Here is a 17,393-nt window from a genome sequence, read left to right as displayed (position 1 = left end):
CATTTCAACTCCCCATCCCACTCTGCTGAGGACATGCAGGTCCTGGGCCTCCTCCATCGCCACTCCCTCACCATCCAATGCCTGGAGGAAGAACGCCTCATCTTCTGCCTTAGGACCCTCCACCCCATGGCATCAATGTGGACTTCACCAGTTTCCTCATTTCCCCTCCCCCGCCACCTTACCTCAATTCCAACCTTCCAGCTCAGCACCATCTTCATGACCTGTCCCACCTGTCAATATTCCTTCCCACCTATCCACTCCACCATTCCCTCTGACCTATCACCTTTACCCCCACATCCATCCACTTATTGCACTCTCAGCTACCTTCTCCCCAACCCTATCCCCCCAGCTCCCATTTATGTCTCCAGCCCCGAGGGTCCCAGTCTCATTCCTGATGAAGGGCTTTTGCTCGAAACATCAATTTTCCTGCTCCTCGGATGCTGCCTGACCTGCTGTGCTTCTCCAGCACCACTCTATTTTTGACTCTAATGCATCTAACATTACAGGCAATTTAGCATTACCAATTCACCTGACCTGCACATCTTTGGATTGTGGGAGGAAACCAGAGCACCCGGAGGAAACTCACGCAGACACAGGGAGAAATTGCAAACTCCACACAGACAGTCACCCAAGGCTGGAATCGAACCTGGATCCCTGGTGCTATGAGGCAGCATTAAGTCTTAGTCCCCTCATTGAGTCAGCATGGAAACAGACCCTTTGGTCCAACCAGTCCATGCCAAACATAATTCCAAACTAAACTATTCCCACCTGCCTGCCCCTGGCCCATATCCCTCCAAATCTTTCCTATTTATGTATTTACCCAAATGTCTTTTAAATGTTGTAATTGTCCCCATCTCCACGACTTCCTCAGGAAGTGCATTCGACACCAGAACCATCCTCTGTGTGAAAAAGTTGCCCCACATGTCTTTTTAAAATCTCTCTCCTCTCACCTTAAAAATGTGCCCCTTAGTCTTGAGATTCCCCATCCTTGGGAAAAGACAACTGCCATTAGGTCTATCCATATTCCTTATTATGTTATAAACTTTGATAAGGTCTTTCATGACAGCCTTGCAATTGCTTCCTTTGTCAAGTATTTTTCTAAATCCCTTCTGAAAGCTATTATCCAATTTCTTTCCACATTCTTTCAAACATTTGTATTGTAGATCAATCATAACTCACTATGTCAAAATAAATCTTCATTCTGATGTTTATGTAATGAACTACAATTAATCTGGCTTCTCTGGTTATCAACTCTCCTAGAACATAGAAAAGTACAGGCCCTTTGGCCCTCGACATTGCGCCAACCTGTGAAACCAATCTGAAGCCCATCTAACTTACATTATTCCATTATCATCCATATGTTTATCCAATGACCATTCCCGTCAGTGGAAACATTTTAGCCTGATTTACTCATTCAGAATCTTCCTGATTTTAAAGCCCTCTGTCAGTGTAATGTAGAGATAGTGACCAAAGTGAAATTATGAGGGTGAGGTCAAAATTGTTACACACACACACACAAACACCAGAGAGATAGCTGCTGGTAAAATACATAGAGATCTGTAAAAAAAGATAATGACACAACTAAACAGCCAAGCATTCTATGTGACACTCTGAAATGCTAACCTTATGCACTTACACATTATTCATATCTCATGATAATGTGCTTACCCACTAACCTCACACTTACAAATCAACCTCATCTCACCAAGGGCATTCTGCTTCACATGTGAATACCAGTGGCCATCAGACAAAAATGGCCATTCAGCCCATTGAGTATGTTCCACCATTCAGTGAGGTCATGGCTGATCTGATCATCCTTGACACTACTTTCCCACTTTTCTCCATTACTCTTGATTTCCCCACAAAAACAACTATCTCACCATTGTATATACTCAATGACCCCTGGCCTCAACACCCCTCTGCAGTAAAGAATTCAACAGATTCACTCATCTGCCAGAGAATGAAATCCACCTCACTTCTTAAATGTGCAACCCCTCACTCTGAGTTAATGCCCTCCGCTTCCAGACTCTCCCACAAGGGGAAACAACCTCTCCACATCTCTTCTGTCAAGTCCTCTAAGAATGTTTATGTTTCGAAAAGGTCACCTCTCGTTCTTCGATACTCTAACCAGTACAGGCCCAAACTGATCATGCTGTCCTCATGGAACCCTCTGAAGTTGTCAGGGCATTTGAGAGGTCAACTTCAACCTCATACAATATTTGTTATATTTGTTTGGTTTATCAATAAAGATTCTTAACCATTCAACTTTCTAATTCTTTTTGTTTCTGTTTCACTCTCCAGGTATCCCTGACAATGACATCAGTGGCTGTAAGTTGTAAATATGACTTGGATCTCGAGCCCATTTCCATATCAGGAACAAACTGATGCCCTCAAACTTCCCACATCCCTTACTGACTGAGAAATAGGCGGAGGATTGAAGAGGGTGTGATTGTGTAAGAAGTATAGGAGTGAGCAGGGAGTGACTGTATCACAGTTGTAGGAGTGAATAGGAAGTGACTGTGTAAGAGGCATAGAAGTGAACAGGGAGTGACTCTGCACAGCTGTAACAGACTTCTCCGAACACAGGAATAGTGCCTGAGGACTTGAGAATTGCAAATGTGACACCACTATAGAGTCCTAGAGTCATACAGCATGGAAACAGACTCTGCACTTCAAGTCATCCGTACTGACAAGACTTAGTACCAATCTGACTTAGTCCCATTTGCCAACATTTTGCTCATATCCCTCTAAACTCTTCCTATTCATACCCCCATGCAGATTGTAAATGTACCCACCTCCACCACTTCCTCTGGTACCTTGTTCCGGACATGCACCATCCTTTGCATTAAAAAGTTACGTCTCAAGTCCTTTTATAAATCTTTCTCCTCTACCTTAAACCTATCCCCTCTAGTTCTGCACGTGTCAATGCTAGGAAACAAACCTTAGCTATTCACCCTATCCATGCCCCTCATGATGTTGTAACCTCTTTATGGTCATCCCGCAGCCTCCGATACTCCAGGGAAAAAAATCCCCAGTCTATATTCAGCCTCTTTCTGTGACTCAAACCCTCCAGTCAAGGCAACATCCTTGTTAATCAAAGTTTGTGAGAAGTTTGTAGCTCGGGTGCTCATTGTGGTTCTGTTTGCCAAGCTGAGAACTTGTGTTGCAGACGTTTCATCCCCTGTCTAGGTGACATCCTCAGTGCTTGGGAGCCTCCTGCGAAGTGCTTCTGTGATGTATCCACCAGCATTTATAATGGTTTGTCTCTGCCGCTTCCGGTTGTCAGTTCCAGCTGTCTGCTGCAGTGGCCGGTATATTGGGTCCAGGTCGATGTGTTTGTTGATGGAATCTGTGGATGAGTGCCATGCCTCTAGGAATTCCCTGGCTGTTCTTTGTTTGGCTTGTCCTATAATAGTAGTGTTGTCCCAGTCGAACTAACAGACAGCTAATGATCTGTATCCATGAACACCAACTAGCCACGAAATGACACGACCAGCTATCCTTAGTAGCTACACACGCAGATGACAAGCAACATGAGTTCGACTGGGACAACACTACTATTATAGGACAAGCCAAACAGAGAACAGTCAGAGAATTCCTAGAGGCATGGCACTCATCCACAGATTCTATCAACAAACACATCGACCTGGACCCAATATACTGGCCACTGCAGCGGACAGCTGGAACTGACAACTGGAAGCGGCAAAGACAAGCCACTATAAATGCCAGAGGAAACATCACAGAAGCGCTTCACAGGAGGCTCCCAAGCACTGAGGATGTCACCTAGATAGGGGACGAAACGTCTGCAACACAAATTCCCAGCTTGGCGAACAGAACCACAACATCCTGTTAATCTTTCCTGCACCTTTTCAATTTAACAACATCTTTGCAACAGAATTGAACACAGTATTCTAAATATGGCCTAAACAGCGTTCTGCACAATTGAAATATGACATCTGAACCCCTACACTCAATGTTCTGACCAGTGAAGTTAAGAGTGCCAAACACCTTCTTCACCACCCTGTCTACCTGTGGCACTACATTCAGCGAACTGTGCACCCAAGGTCTGATTGTTGTTTAAGAAAGAGGCAAAGGTTAACCCAGGACACTACAGATCAGTCAGCTTGGCATCCGTAATGGGAAAACTGATGGATGTTATAATACAGGATAAGATAAATATACAGTTCAAGAAAAATCAGTTAATACTAGACAGTCAACATTGCTTTGTCAAGTGCAGGTCATGTGAGACAAATTTAAATGAGTTATTTGGTAAGGTGACACAGGTCATGGATGAAGCTAGTGCTGTGAATGTTGTACATTTGGATTTACAGAAAGAATTTGATACAGTGCTACTTGGCAGGTTGATAAGCAAGTTGGAAATGTTTGGGATTGATGGGTCATTGGCAACATGGATTAGAAGTTAGCTAAATGATGGGAAACCATGTAGCTTTAGCTGGACATTTCTCAGATTGGAGACAAATTGAAAGTGATGTTCTCCAGGGACTCAGGTTGAGACCCTTCCTTAATCTGATTTTATGGTAAGTTTATAAATGGGGGTTGAGGGCAAAATCTTTAAATTTGCAGATGAAGCTAAGTGAGGGAGCATAGTGAGAATGACACTGGGCGACTTCAAAGAAACATTGACAAGTTATCCAAATGTGCAGACACCTAGCAGATGAAATTCAATGCAGAGAAAATGCGAGATAATACATTTTGATAGAAGAAACATTTAGAGAAAATACACGCTCAATGGTATAACTTTGAGGGAAGTACAGGAGTAGAAAGACTCACGTGCATATTCTCTGAAGGTGACCAGTCAAGTTGAAACAGTTAAGAAGTTTTATAGAGTCATAGTGATACTTTATAAGTAGAAGCATAGTGACACTACAGTTCCACAAATCATTGGTCAGACCATATTTTTAGTATTGTGTTCAGTTGTGGGCACTGCAAAGGAGTGACTGCAAAGGAGGTTTACTAGAATGACAGCACGAGTGAGGGATTTTGATACAAGAAAAGATGAGAGAAATCAAACTTATTTGCCTTGGAGCAAAGAAGACTAAGAGGTGACCTTATTGAGGTGTTCAGAATTTTGAACAATTTTGTTAGAGTAAAGAAGGATATTCTGTTTCCACTAATTGGTATGTCAGTGACTAGGGGGTCACAATTTCAACATTGTCAGCAAGAGAGCTAGGAGTGAGATATGGAGGAACTTCTTTATTCAGAGTTGTGAGATTTGGAGAGCACTGTCGAGTATGTGGTGCTGGAAAAGCACAGCCAGTCAGGCAACATCTAAGGAGCAGGAGAATCGACATTTCAGGCATAAGCTCTTCATCAGGAAGGTGCCCAAAACGTCGATTCTCTTGGTCCTCGGATGCTGCCTGACTGGCTGTGCTTTTTCAGCACCACACTGCTCTAATCTTCAGCATTTGCAGTCCTCACTTTCTCCCTTTCGAGAGCACTGCCTGAGAAAGTGACAGAGGTGGATTCCACAAGACAGCTGGATATATAATGGATTTAGAGGATTACAGAGATAGGACTGGAGAGAAGGTCAAGATGGATAGCTCTTTTGGCAATCAGTGTAGACACAATGGGTTTAATGGCCTCCTGTCCTGCAAAAGTCTCTGATTCTAGGTGTAAGAGTGAAGAGGAAGTGACTCTGTAACAGGTGTAGAGGTGAACAGGGAGTGGCACTGTGACAAATGTACAGGTGAACAGAGATTGACTGTGTGACATAGAGTAAGAGAGATATACAGCACAGAAACAGATCCTATGGTCCAACACATCCATGCTGACCATATATCCTAACCTAATCTAATCCCATCTGCCAGCACTTAGCCCATGTGCCTCCAACTGCTTCCTGTTCATATAACCATCCAGATAACTTTTAAATGTTGTAATTGTACCAGGCTCCACCACTTCCTCTGGCAACTCATTCCATACATACATCATTCTCTGCATGAAGAAGTTGCCCCTTAGGTCCCTTTTAAATCTTTCCCCTCTAACTCTAAACCTATGCCCTCTATTCCTGAAGTCCCTTGTCACAGAGAAAATTGTCTATTTATCCGATCCATGCCTCTACAAAGTCACCCCTCAGCCTCCGGTGCTCCAGGGCAAACAGCACCAGCCTACTATCCCTTCAACCCTGGCAACATCATTACTTTACCATTAAGTGTATTAGTTCTCTCCTGGTTTGCCTTTCCAAACTACAGCACCTCACTTTTATCCAAATAAAACACCATTTCCTACTCCTCAGCCCATTGGCCCATTTGATCAATATCCTGTTGTAATCTGAGGTAACCTTCTTCACTGTCCACTACACCTCCAATTTTGGGTACAGGCATAAACAGGGAGTGACTATGTCACAGGTATAGAGGTGGAGAGGGATTGTGATGAACAGAAGAAGGTTAATAGACACTGGGATCAGAAATCTCTTTATTTGATGTATCTCAATCATAGAATCCCTATAGTATGGAAACAGGCTATTTGACCCAACAAGTCCACACCAACCCTCCAAAGAGTAACCCACGCAGATCCATTCCCCTACTCTATTATTCTATGTTTACCCTAACCAATGCATCTAACCCACACATCCCTGAGCACCTGGACACTTTAGCATGGCAAATTCACCTCACCCCCATGCAGATATAGGGGGAGAATGTGCAAACTCCACACAGACAGTTGCCTGAGGCTGGAATCAAACCCAGGACTCTGGTACTGTGAGGCAGCACTGCTAACCACTGAGCCACCAGACCACCCTGTATCTGATATAATTTCTTCGAGTAATGGAGGAGTGAATTTGTGATATATGATGTATGTCTCTGCTCAGAAGAAAGGACTTCTTAACCATCGTAGTGAGAACAGTGAAAATGAAGTAGGGGGAGTTTTTGTAGAAAGTCTGATACCAGGACCAAAAGGAGCCTGTTACAATCCCAGCTTCAGGGCTGCAAAATTGATCAATTCTACCTGTTCACATTTTTTCCAAGAGTTTTCCAGGCTTCACCTGTTTGCAACCATACATCACTTCAACATTCAAACCAGCACCCACTCTGAGAATGACCCATAACACTCCACACTGACAGGGTGACCATAGCTCACCACACTAGCCTTGATTCCCCAATACTGATTGGAGTGACTATAACTCTCCACTCATACCCAAAGTGACCATAACTACACACACTGACCATGAAGGAGCCACAATAACTGAGGATGGCTCTAACTTCACATACTGACAGAGAACAATTATAACTACAAATGACCTTAACTCATCACACCGACAAAGTGTACAACATGGGATCAGAAATACATCTAGAAACTGTGTGGCCTGACCACAAAACCTTTGAATTCCCTCCCTCACCTTCACAATCTCTTCACCTGTTTCAGCTGCTCAAAGAAATTCCTTCAAATTTCACTCTTTCACTGAATTTTGATCATCTGCCCTAATGTTGCCACTGATTTCTCAGTGTCAAGTCTGATTAATTGATTGATTGATCATTGCATGTTTTTCTGTGCCTGTGTTTGTCTGTGTGAGCACATCTTTGTCCTTGTGTCTGTAAGTGAATATGTTTGTCCATAAATATGTCTGTCTATCATGTGTGTTTGGGTATGCGTGTCTCTGTGAGAGATGCTGTACTGAGGTCAGACATTGTTCTCCATCTGTGACTGATATTGCTGATTTCTCCTGATACATGCAGCAGATCCAAAGCTGACTCACACAAGGCCAAGTATTTCATCACTTGAGGGCACCAATTCAGAGCAAGGTAAGATCTCTCAAACAATTTGATTGAGTTTTCAGAAGAAATAGAATGCATTCAAACATCCAGTTTGTACCTCAGCACCTTCAAACCCAGGTTTTTTTGGTCACCAATCTTATTGTCTCCTTGCAGTAGCTTTCTATCTGACCTGTCCTCAGAATCTTCACTCTGTTTGTTTAGTCGTGAGTCCACCCAAGTAGTAATTCATCAAACATAATTGAAAAGTCCAAACGCGTTCTATCTACCAACATTTTCTACATATAGTACACATTTTCTTCTGAAACATTTGCTTTAAAGGTAGTGCACTTATGATACATGACAACAAATCAAACCAGGATTTCTTTCGGCTGGTGGGCAGTGCCATAATTCAATCTAGAAATATTGGCAGAGTTCTCTCATTTTCCGATAAAGCAGTTTGCCCAGTGAGCTTCCTGGCACCCAGTCCATCACGATTCAAAACAGCATTTCTGTTGCAATCCTCAGCCCATCACAGCGTTAATTATGCAATTGTACTTTTGGGCACCTTTCTCTGTGAATCGCACAGCCAGAGAGGGTGGAAATGCTCACCACTGCACATAACCTTTGGCTTCCCCTACTCCGTGCTATATTTACAGCCCAACAACAACACCACTTCAGAGACTGCAAGTCAGGAGCTATATCCCTAGCACTGGGGTATTGCAATTTCAATCTTTGACTAGTGGCTCAGAGGAAGGGAAAGTTTGTCTGACTGCTTCATGAATAATGGTGATGGTAGCTGGAATAGCCAAGGTCTTTTCCCCAGGGCACGGTTTTAAGGTGAGAGGGAAAAGATTCAAAGGGGGACTTTGAGTGGCAACTTTTTCATACAGATGGTAGTACATTTATGGAATGAGCAGCTCAAAGAAGTGGTAGTGGCAGGTACAATTATGACATTTGAAAGACATTGGATAGACACATGGTTAGGAAGGGTTTAGAGGGATATAAGCCAAATGCAGCAAATGGGATGGTTCCAGTTTAGGAAATGTGGTTGGAATGGATAAATTGAGATGAAGGGTCTGTTACATGACTTTGTGACTCTATGACTCTAAGGCATGGAGGGAGAAGGAACCTGTCCTTTTCCCAGACCACCACCACAAAGATCCACACCTATATCCACAACCTGCCTCATACTTGCCAGCACTACCTCTGCCTTTGCATTTCCAAGTCACCAAGGCTCACCCAGACTGCAGCTCTCAGAACTGTACTGTATGCGTCATGTTAATGCAACAGCTCACCTTACCTCATCCTCCAGAATGACTTATTATTCCTGCACTTCCCACTCACTCACTGAAAACCACTGATTGACCCTCTCCTGCACTGACACCACCACAAATGTTTCATCTCACTTGCATCATAAACATTTCCTTCAGTTGTCTCATTGCCTGAATAAACTGGCTCATGGTACTGTACAGCTAATTCTCTGTACTTCCCGGAGTCCTCCCATTCATTGTGTGTTTGTGTTTTTAGTCCTCTCAAAATGCATCATCTCTTTTTTTTTTCAGGATTAAATCTACAAGTCATTTTGTTTAATATAACCAGCCTATCTCTAACACACTGTCATCTAAGCCTTTCCTTAGGAGTCCTGAAGAAGGATTACACCTGAAACAGTGACTTCTCCTGATGATGCCTGGCTTGCTGTGTTCTTCCAGCCTCCTGCTTATCCACAATGGTACCACATTAGACGTCCTCCAGTTCTGTGGTGTCTCTCCTATGTCCCAAGAGGATCTGAAAACTAATATAATTCTTCCCTTGCCTCCCACAGCAGCCTGGATACATTTCATCTGGGCCTGGCAATTTATACAATCTTAAACTAGCTATAACCTCCTTCCTATCAATTGCAATTTGTTCAAGCATAGTGAGTTTTGAGAAGAACAAGCACAAATTACCGTGCAAGGACTGTAACAAACACTACATTGGACAAACAGGCAGAAAACTATCTAGCAGGATACAAAAGCTTCAACTAGCCACAAAATGACATGATCCTCTCTCACTAGTATCCTTACATACAGATAAGGAAGGACACCACTTCGACTGGGACAACACATCCATCCGAGGACAAGCCAAACAGAGACACACACAAAAATTCCTAAAAGCATGGCATCCCAACCGGAACTCTATCAACAAGCACATTGATTCAGACCCCATCTACCACCCCCTGAGACAAAGAACAGGAAATGACATCGCCAACCTAAAGAAACCCAAACATATAAATAGAAAGTAGGAATCAGCAGCAGTGCTTTGCCCGGAGGCCCACTGAAGGTGTTACCTAGTAGGGTGATGAAACATCTAAAAATGTACCTTCCAGCCCAGCGAGCAAACCTGCATCCAGTTGATCAAGCATATCACAGTCTTCTTCTCTGATTTCTATATCTACATCATTCTTCTCTATCAGATGAACACAGATGTAACCATTTAAAAATCTCATCTACTCCACCACTGTCTGGCACTTAGGTGCCTAATGGGCACTATTCTTTCCCAGGTTATTACCCAATATACTTATGAAATGCCTTTATATTTTCCTTTATATTACCCACCAAGACTTAGAGGTGCCGCTGTTGGACTGGGGTGGGCAAAGTAAAAAAATCACACAACACCAGGTTATAGTCCAACAGTTTTATTTGGAGGCACTAGTTTGCAGAGTGCTGCTCCATCATAAGGTGTTTGCCACAACCACCTGACAGAGGAGCAGTGCTCCGAAAGCTAGTGCCTCAAAATAAACCTGTTGGACTAAAACCTGGTGTTTTGCCATTTTTAACATTACTCAACAATGTTTTCTCACACTCCTTCTTCACTTTCAATGTTTTGTTGTGGGTAACCTCTCCCCATTTTCTGAGCCCTCAGCATCTACAGGGATTCTCTGGAGTTTTTGGTCCCACTTTTCATCTTCACAATTGGCCCTGCACTTTCAATATTTTCTTTTTTGAAAGACTCCCACTGGTCCAGTGTAGATTTTCCTGCAAGTTGTTGCTCCCATTTCACTTTGGCGAGATTCTCCTTTATTGTATTAAATCAGCCTCTCCTCAATTCAAAAGATTTACTTCTGGTCCATGTTTCACCACTTCCATCACGACCTTACATCATAATGAGTTATGATCACTATCTCCAAAATGCTCCCCTGCTGACACTTCTACCATCGGCTACCTCGGAGTCCTAGGTTCAATCCCACCTAGGGTGGCTGGCTGTGTGGAGTTTGCACATTCTCCCCTTGTCTGTGTGGGTTTACTCTGGGTACTCTGGTTTCCTCCCACATTCCAAAGATATGCAGACCAGGTGAATTGGCCATGCTATATTGTCCATAGTTGTTAGGTGCATTTGTCAGAAGGGGATGGGCGACTCTTTGGAGGGTCGGTGTGGACTTGTTGGGCCGAAGGGCCTGTTTCCACACTGTAGGGAATCTAACCTAAAACTGTTATGTTCAGCGTTAACGCATCTCTTATCGGCTTTTCACCATGTAGGCATTTAAGAAAAACACTCCTGGACGTATTTTAAGAATTCCACCTTTTTCCGAACCTTTAAAACTTTGTCAATCCACTTCTTCCTGACCTTTCTCTTATTTGCTGGAGTTTACTGCTTATTCTTTATTATATTCACCAGTGTGTGTTCTCGTTAATAAAAATCTTGCTGTAAAGTATAGGTCTTTAATGTGGGCAGATTTTCAACGGCCTGACCTTATTGTGTGTTTTGTTTTGTTTTCTCTCTCGCAGGGGGAGTGTGCGATAACTTGCTAACACGGTGTGAGAACGGAGGTGTGTGTGAGGAGAACGGGAGGTGCCGGTGCCCCGCTCCCTACACCGGGCTCCTGTGTGAGAAAGTCCAGTGCAGGAAGGGAGCGGAAGGCTGCGTCTCACAATCGGCCCGGGAGCCCTCCTTGCACCGGGCGCTGCTCTCGCTGACCGCGCTGCTCACCGCCGCCCACGGCCGCCCGCTGCTCTGAGCCGCTTCCAGCGCCACCGGAAAGCTGAGGAGAGCGGCAGGACAGATGCAGCGTTTACTGCGGCGCCGTTCAAACACGCTCCAACCTTCCCTCTCCCCCCATCCCCCATCCCCCCAGAAAGGAAAACTGCAGCTGAGGTCTGAGCCTGCCCAGTCACCCAGGCCGACTGAGGTGTCGGTGTTGGACTGGGGTGTACAAAGTTAAAAATCACACAACACCAGGTGATAGTCCAACAGGTTTATTTGGATCATAGAAAGGAATGGACAGTCAGTGGGGAAATTGGACTCTCTGTGTCTCCTCACGGGACTCGGGCAGCACCTCATAATTCATCCTCTCTAATGTCAGCCGATTATTCCAGGTTTGTAGTTTGGGACAAAGAAAAAAGGACTGAGATTTGGCCACCTCAGGACATTTGCAAAGTGCATTTGTCGACATTGAAAGACCTTTGGAACAAGCAGCAAAAATGTGACAATGACCAGATAACCTGCTTTGTGTTGTTGTTGTTTGAAGCATAAATATTGCTCAGAATGTCTGGGGTGAAGTCCCCAATTCATTGTTGACAGAGTGGCAATAGTTGACATCCAGTCGAGAGGGCTTCAATGTCTCGTCTGAAAACAAAAGATCACGTGACACAGCACTCATTGCCTTCAATAGTCTTGCCTCTCTCTATCTATCTCTTTCCCCCCCCCCCCCCCCCCCTTTGCTCCACCTATTGCTCTTCCTTCTCCCTGTCTCACTAATACCTTGTCTTTCCCTTGCTGTGGACAATGCCTGCATGGAAACCCAAGGAGAAGGACAGTGTTTGGGAAGAATCTGCTCAGGGCTTCTGCAGTACTTGGAGGCTTTTCTCATGGGGGTGAAAGGGGGAGGTTTCTGGCCAATTTGCACATTCTAGGAGGCCATGAAAGGTTTTTCCTACAGTTTCACGTGGCGGAGAAGAATTTGTTGACCATCTCGCTTTCCGTACTTCAGAACAGCAGAAGTTTGTGTGAGTGCTGGGGCAAACAACATTAATGAATCATTGCTATTCATGGGATCCTGGTTTGTTCAATCTGGCTGCAATGTTTCCCACATTATAACAGCGACTACACTTGTTAAGTATTTAATGGCTTGTGAACCACTTCTCCATCCGCCGTCGCGTTGCGCTGAGTTTATTTTCCACTGAGGGTTTAAAGCTTTTACTGCAATAAATAGAAAAAAAAACATTGATCTGAAAATATTCCAGTCGATTGTGACTTAGACAGGGACATTAATCATCATTTATTTCTTGCTCAAGAGCATCTCCTCCTTACCTGTTGTTGGAACTCCTGTCAAATATTTTCTGGTTTCAAAGAATTACCATCAAAGCTCATTTATCTGATACTTCGGATGATTACATTTTGTAAAATCACTCAGCAGATTCTGAGACTCTCCGCCAAGCACCTTTATCACAATTTAACCTTCCACACTTGGTTAAAAGATTCCTTAAAGATTTATTAGACTGATTTAGCATTTGGTTACTGCTCAGAGCAAATGATTTTCCAATTCGAGTGCAATAACCCACATTGACTGGGACTGGAAGTCATTGTTTGTGGGAAATTATTTCCCTTTGGTTGTTGGATTTGAAAGTCAGCGTGTATTTAGTGGGTTTACGTAACAGGGTTTAAAGTCTCCAAACGCAGAAGCACATTCTATTCACTCAACACTCTGTCTTTGGCTCTCAGTCCAGCAATACCTTAATTTTGAAATACTCGTTCAAGAGTTCAGAATCCTCTTCACCAATCTGCTGCTGTGTCTTTGTAAACTCCTCTAGCCCCTAAAACCCTCCCTATTCCTCTAAACAAGTGGTACATATTGGCACCAATGATATAGCCAGGAAAGGGATTCAGGATCTGAAAAGTGACTACAGAGAGTTAGGTTGGAAGCTGAAGAGCTGGATGAGTAGAGTAGTGATCTCAGGTTTGCTACCAGTGCCACAAGATAGTGAGATGAGGAACAGTCAGCGAATGCAGCTTAACACGTGGCTGCGAGGCTGGTGCAGGAGGGAGGGCTTCAGATACCTAGACCTTTGGGATATCTTCTGGGGAAGTTGGGACCTGTACATGAAGGACGGGTTGCACCTGAACTGAAGGGGCCCAAATGTCCTGGGTGGGAGATTGGCTTGTGTGATTCGGAGTGTTTAAATTAGTTTGGCAGGGAGATAGTAATCAGAACCACATGTCTGAGAGGGGGTCAGTTGCAGATGGAGCAGTGACAGGATGTATTGAATCTATCAGTAAGGTTTCTCATGCGATGAAACAAAGGGGTCGGTTAAAGTGTGTCTGCTTTAATTCAAGGAATGTCCAAAATAAGAGTGACAAACTACAGCATGGATCAGTACTTGGGGCTACAATGTTGTGGCCATAACGGAGACGTGGGTTTCACTGGGGCAGGAATCATTGATTGATGTTCCAGGGTTTAAAACGTTTTAAAAGAACAGGGAGGGTGGAAAAAGAGGAGGGGGTATAGCATTGCTAATCAGAGAGTGCATTACAGGTACAGAAACATAGGTTGTTGAGGAAGGTTTGTCTATTGAGTCAGTATGGGTGGAAGTTAGGAACATCAAGGGAACAGCCACTGCATTAGGGATTTTCTACACATCACCTAATAGCAGTAGAGAGATTGAAGATCTCATAGGCAGGCACATTCTGGAAAAATGCAGAAGTAGCAGGGTTGTTGTTATGGGTGATTTCAACTTTACCAATGTCGACTGGAACCTCCTAAGTGGAGATGATTTGGATGGAGCAGTTTTTGTCAGGTGTGTTCAGGAGGGTTTCCTTACTCAGAATATAGACAGACCGATGAGGGCAGAGGCCATTTTGGATCTGGTGCTTGGCAATGAACCAGGACAGGTGCCAGATCGCGCAGTGGGAAAACACTTTGGTGAAAGTGATCACAACTGCCTCACATTTAGCATAGCCTTGGAGTGAAAGGAGCAGTTACTGATGGAAGATATTTAATTGTGGAAAAGGAAATTTTGACGCTATCAGACAATAGTTGAGAAGTACAGACTGGGAGCAATTGTTCCACGAAAGAGCACAGCAGACATGTGGAGACTATTAAAGGAGCAGTTTTGCGAGTGATGCACAAATTTGTTCCTCTGAGACAGGTAAGAAGGAGTAAGATTAAGGAACCTTGGATGATGAAAACCTTCTTGTCAAAAGGAAGAAGGCAGCTTATGTAGGGTGGAGGAAGCAAGGATCTAGCACAGCTTTAGAGGATTACCGGCTTGGTAGAAAGGAGCTCAGAATTGGACTGAGGAGAGTCAGGAGGGGACACAAAGAATCCTTGGCAAGAAGGATTAGGGAAAACCCAAAGGCATTTTACTCATACGTAAGGCATAAGAGAATGATCAGGGAGAAGGTAGGGCCGATCAGGGATAGCGGAGGGAACTGGTGCGTGGACTCTGATCAGATAGGAGAAGCCCTAAATGAGTTTTTTGCTTTGGTTTTCACCAAGGAAAGGGAACTTGTGATAAATGAAAACTTACATGAGCAGGGATACAGTCATGAATAGATCAAGATTGATGAAGTTGATGTGCTGGAAATTTTGGAAAACATTAAGATTGATAAGTCCACCAGATTTATCCTAGGCTCCTCCGGGAAGTGAGAAAGGAGGTTGCTAAGCTGCTGGTGAGGATATTTGCCTCCTCACTCTCACAGGAGTCATACCGGAGGATTGGAAGGAGGTGAATGTTGTTCCTCTTTACCAGTCAGTCTTACGTCTGTGCTCAGCAAAGTTTTGGAAAGAATCCTGAGGGATAGGATTTATAACTATTTGGCAAAGCATAGTGTGATTAAAGGCAGTCAGCATGGCTTTGTGAGGGACAGGTCATGCCTCACAAATCTTATTGAGTTCTTTGGGGAGGTGTCAAGACAGATCGGTGAAGTTCAAGCAGTGAATGTGGTGTATATGGACTTCAGCAAGGCATTTGATAAGGTTCGCCATGGTAGGCTCATTCATAAAGTAAGGAAGTATGGGATACAGGGAGGTTTGGCTATCTGGATTCAGAATTGACTGGCTGACAGAAGGCAGAGAGTGGTTGAAGATGTTAAGTATTCTGCCTGGAGGTCAATATTGAGTGGGGTCCTGCAGGGCTCTGTTCTTGGGCCTCTGCTCTTTGTAGTTTTTATAAATGATTTGGATGAGGAGGGTGAGGGGTGGGTAAGTAAATTTGCAGATGACAGAAAGGTTGGAGATGTCGTTGATAGTATAGAGACCTATTGCAGGCTGCAGCGCGACATGGACAGGATGCAGAGCTGAGCTGAGAAATGGCAGATGGAATTCAACCTGGATAAATGCGAAGTGATGCATTGTGGAAGGTCGAAGTCAAATGCTGAACATAGGATTAAAGACAGGATTCTTGATAGTGTGGAGGAACAGAGGGATCTCGGTGTGCAAATACATAGATCCCTCAAAGTTGCCACCCAAGTGGATAGGGTTGTTAAGAAAGCATATGGTGTTTTGGCTTTCATTAACGGGGGATAGAATTTAAGAGCCGTGAGGTTTTGCTGCAGCTCTACAAGTCCCTGGTGAGATGACACTTGGAATATTGTGTCCAATTCTGATTACCCTAATATAGGAAAGATACAGAGGCTTTGGAGATGGTGCAAAGAAGGTTTACCAGGTTGCTGCCTGGACTGGAGGTCTTGCCTTATGAAGAAAAGTTGAATAAGCTCAGACTTTTCTCTCTGAAGAGAAGGAGGAAGCGAGGAGACCTGATCGAGGTATACAAAATAATGTGTGGAATTGATAGAGTTAATAGCCAGGGACCTTTCCCCAGGGCAGGATTGACTGGTACGAGGAGTCATAGTTTGAACATATTAGGAGGAAGGTATAAAGGAGGCGTCAGAGGCAGGTTATTTACACAGAGTGTTGTGAATACATGGAATGCATTGCCAGCTGTGGTGGTGGAAGCAGAGTCATTGAGGACATTTAAGAGACTGCTGGACATGCACATGGGGTGCGTCGGTTAAGTTACTTTATTTTACATTAGGATAACGCCTCTGCACAACATCGTGAGCCAAAGGGCCTGTTCTGTGCTATACTTTTCTATGTTCAATGTTCTAAGTCCAACCCTGCATCTCTCGAACCTCCTCTAGCCTCTACACCAATCCCAACTCCTTAATTTCCTCAAGACCTCCTTATCTCTGAAAATCCTTCTAGCCTTTACAAGGAGAGGGAATTTATACTCTCCTCAAGCCCATCCCTATTTCTCAAACCATCTCCAGCCCTATTCCCTGCATCTGCCTAATCGCCTCTAGCCTCTACACTAAACCCAACTCATTCAAACTCCACCAGCCCCTCAAACCACCCCTCTTTGTCGCCCCTTGCAACTGCATGCCCCTCCCTAACCTTTTCTAGCCTATACTCCAGTCTCAACTCTTTAAACTCCACCAGCCCCTCAAGCCCTCTATGTAAACTCCTCCAGCCGATACACTACTCCCCTATGTCTTACACCTCCTCAAGCCCCTCCACCCCTCCCTATATCTAACCTCCTCTATTTCCTACAATTGTTTCTGTCTCTTTAACCTTCTCTAGCCTCTCTACCCTCTCTATGTCTGTAACCTCCTTAAACCTCCCCACCCCATCATTACCTATGCAAACTATCTCCCATTCCTTAATCTCAGTAACCTCTACTTGCCCTACACTCCTTCGTAGAACTGTAATCC

The 17,393-nt window shown here is 44.1% G+C and overlaps 1 protein-coding gene across 7 annotated transcripts in view; it reads left to right on the top strand.

Moving 5' to 3' along the window:
* LOC122541315 (netrin-G1-like) overlaps positions 1-13,334 on the top strand; it is a 95,176-nt gene extending 81,842 nt beyond the window's left edge. For 5 of the 7 annotated variants that reach the window (XM_043677952.2, XM_087979510.1, XM_043677955.2 and 2 more), the window contains 3 exons: positions 2,302-2,328; positions 7,692-7,757; positions 11,474-13,334. In XM_043677952.2, the coding sequence (XP_043533887.1) occupies positions 2,302-2,328; positions 7,692-7,757; positions 11,474-11,703 (323 nt within the window). In that variant the 3' untranslated portion in view covers positions 11,704-13,334. The remainder of the gene's footprint in view (positions 1-2,301; positions 2,329-7,691; positions 7,758-11,473) is intronic. The other 2 variants (XM_087979511.1, XM_043677956.2) reach the window with 2 other exon arrangements.
* Positions 13,335-17,393: the final 4,059 nt, after the last annotated feature.

The sequence above is a fragment of the Chiloscyllium plagiosum genome, unplaced genomic scaffold (genome assembly GCF_037043375.1).
Source record: "Chiloscyllium plagiosum isolate Xiang-an unplaced genomic scaffold, Cpla_swu_hap1 HiC_scaffold_35, whole genome shotgun sequence".
Classification (NCBI taxonomy): Eukaryota; Metazoa; Chordata; class Chondrichthyes; order Orectolobiformes; family Hemiscylliidae; genus Chiloscyllium; species Chiloscyllium plagiosum.
Note: the sequence above shows the minus strand (reverse complement) of the source record. Positions and strands in the feature narration are given on the sequence as shown.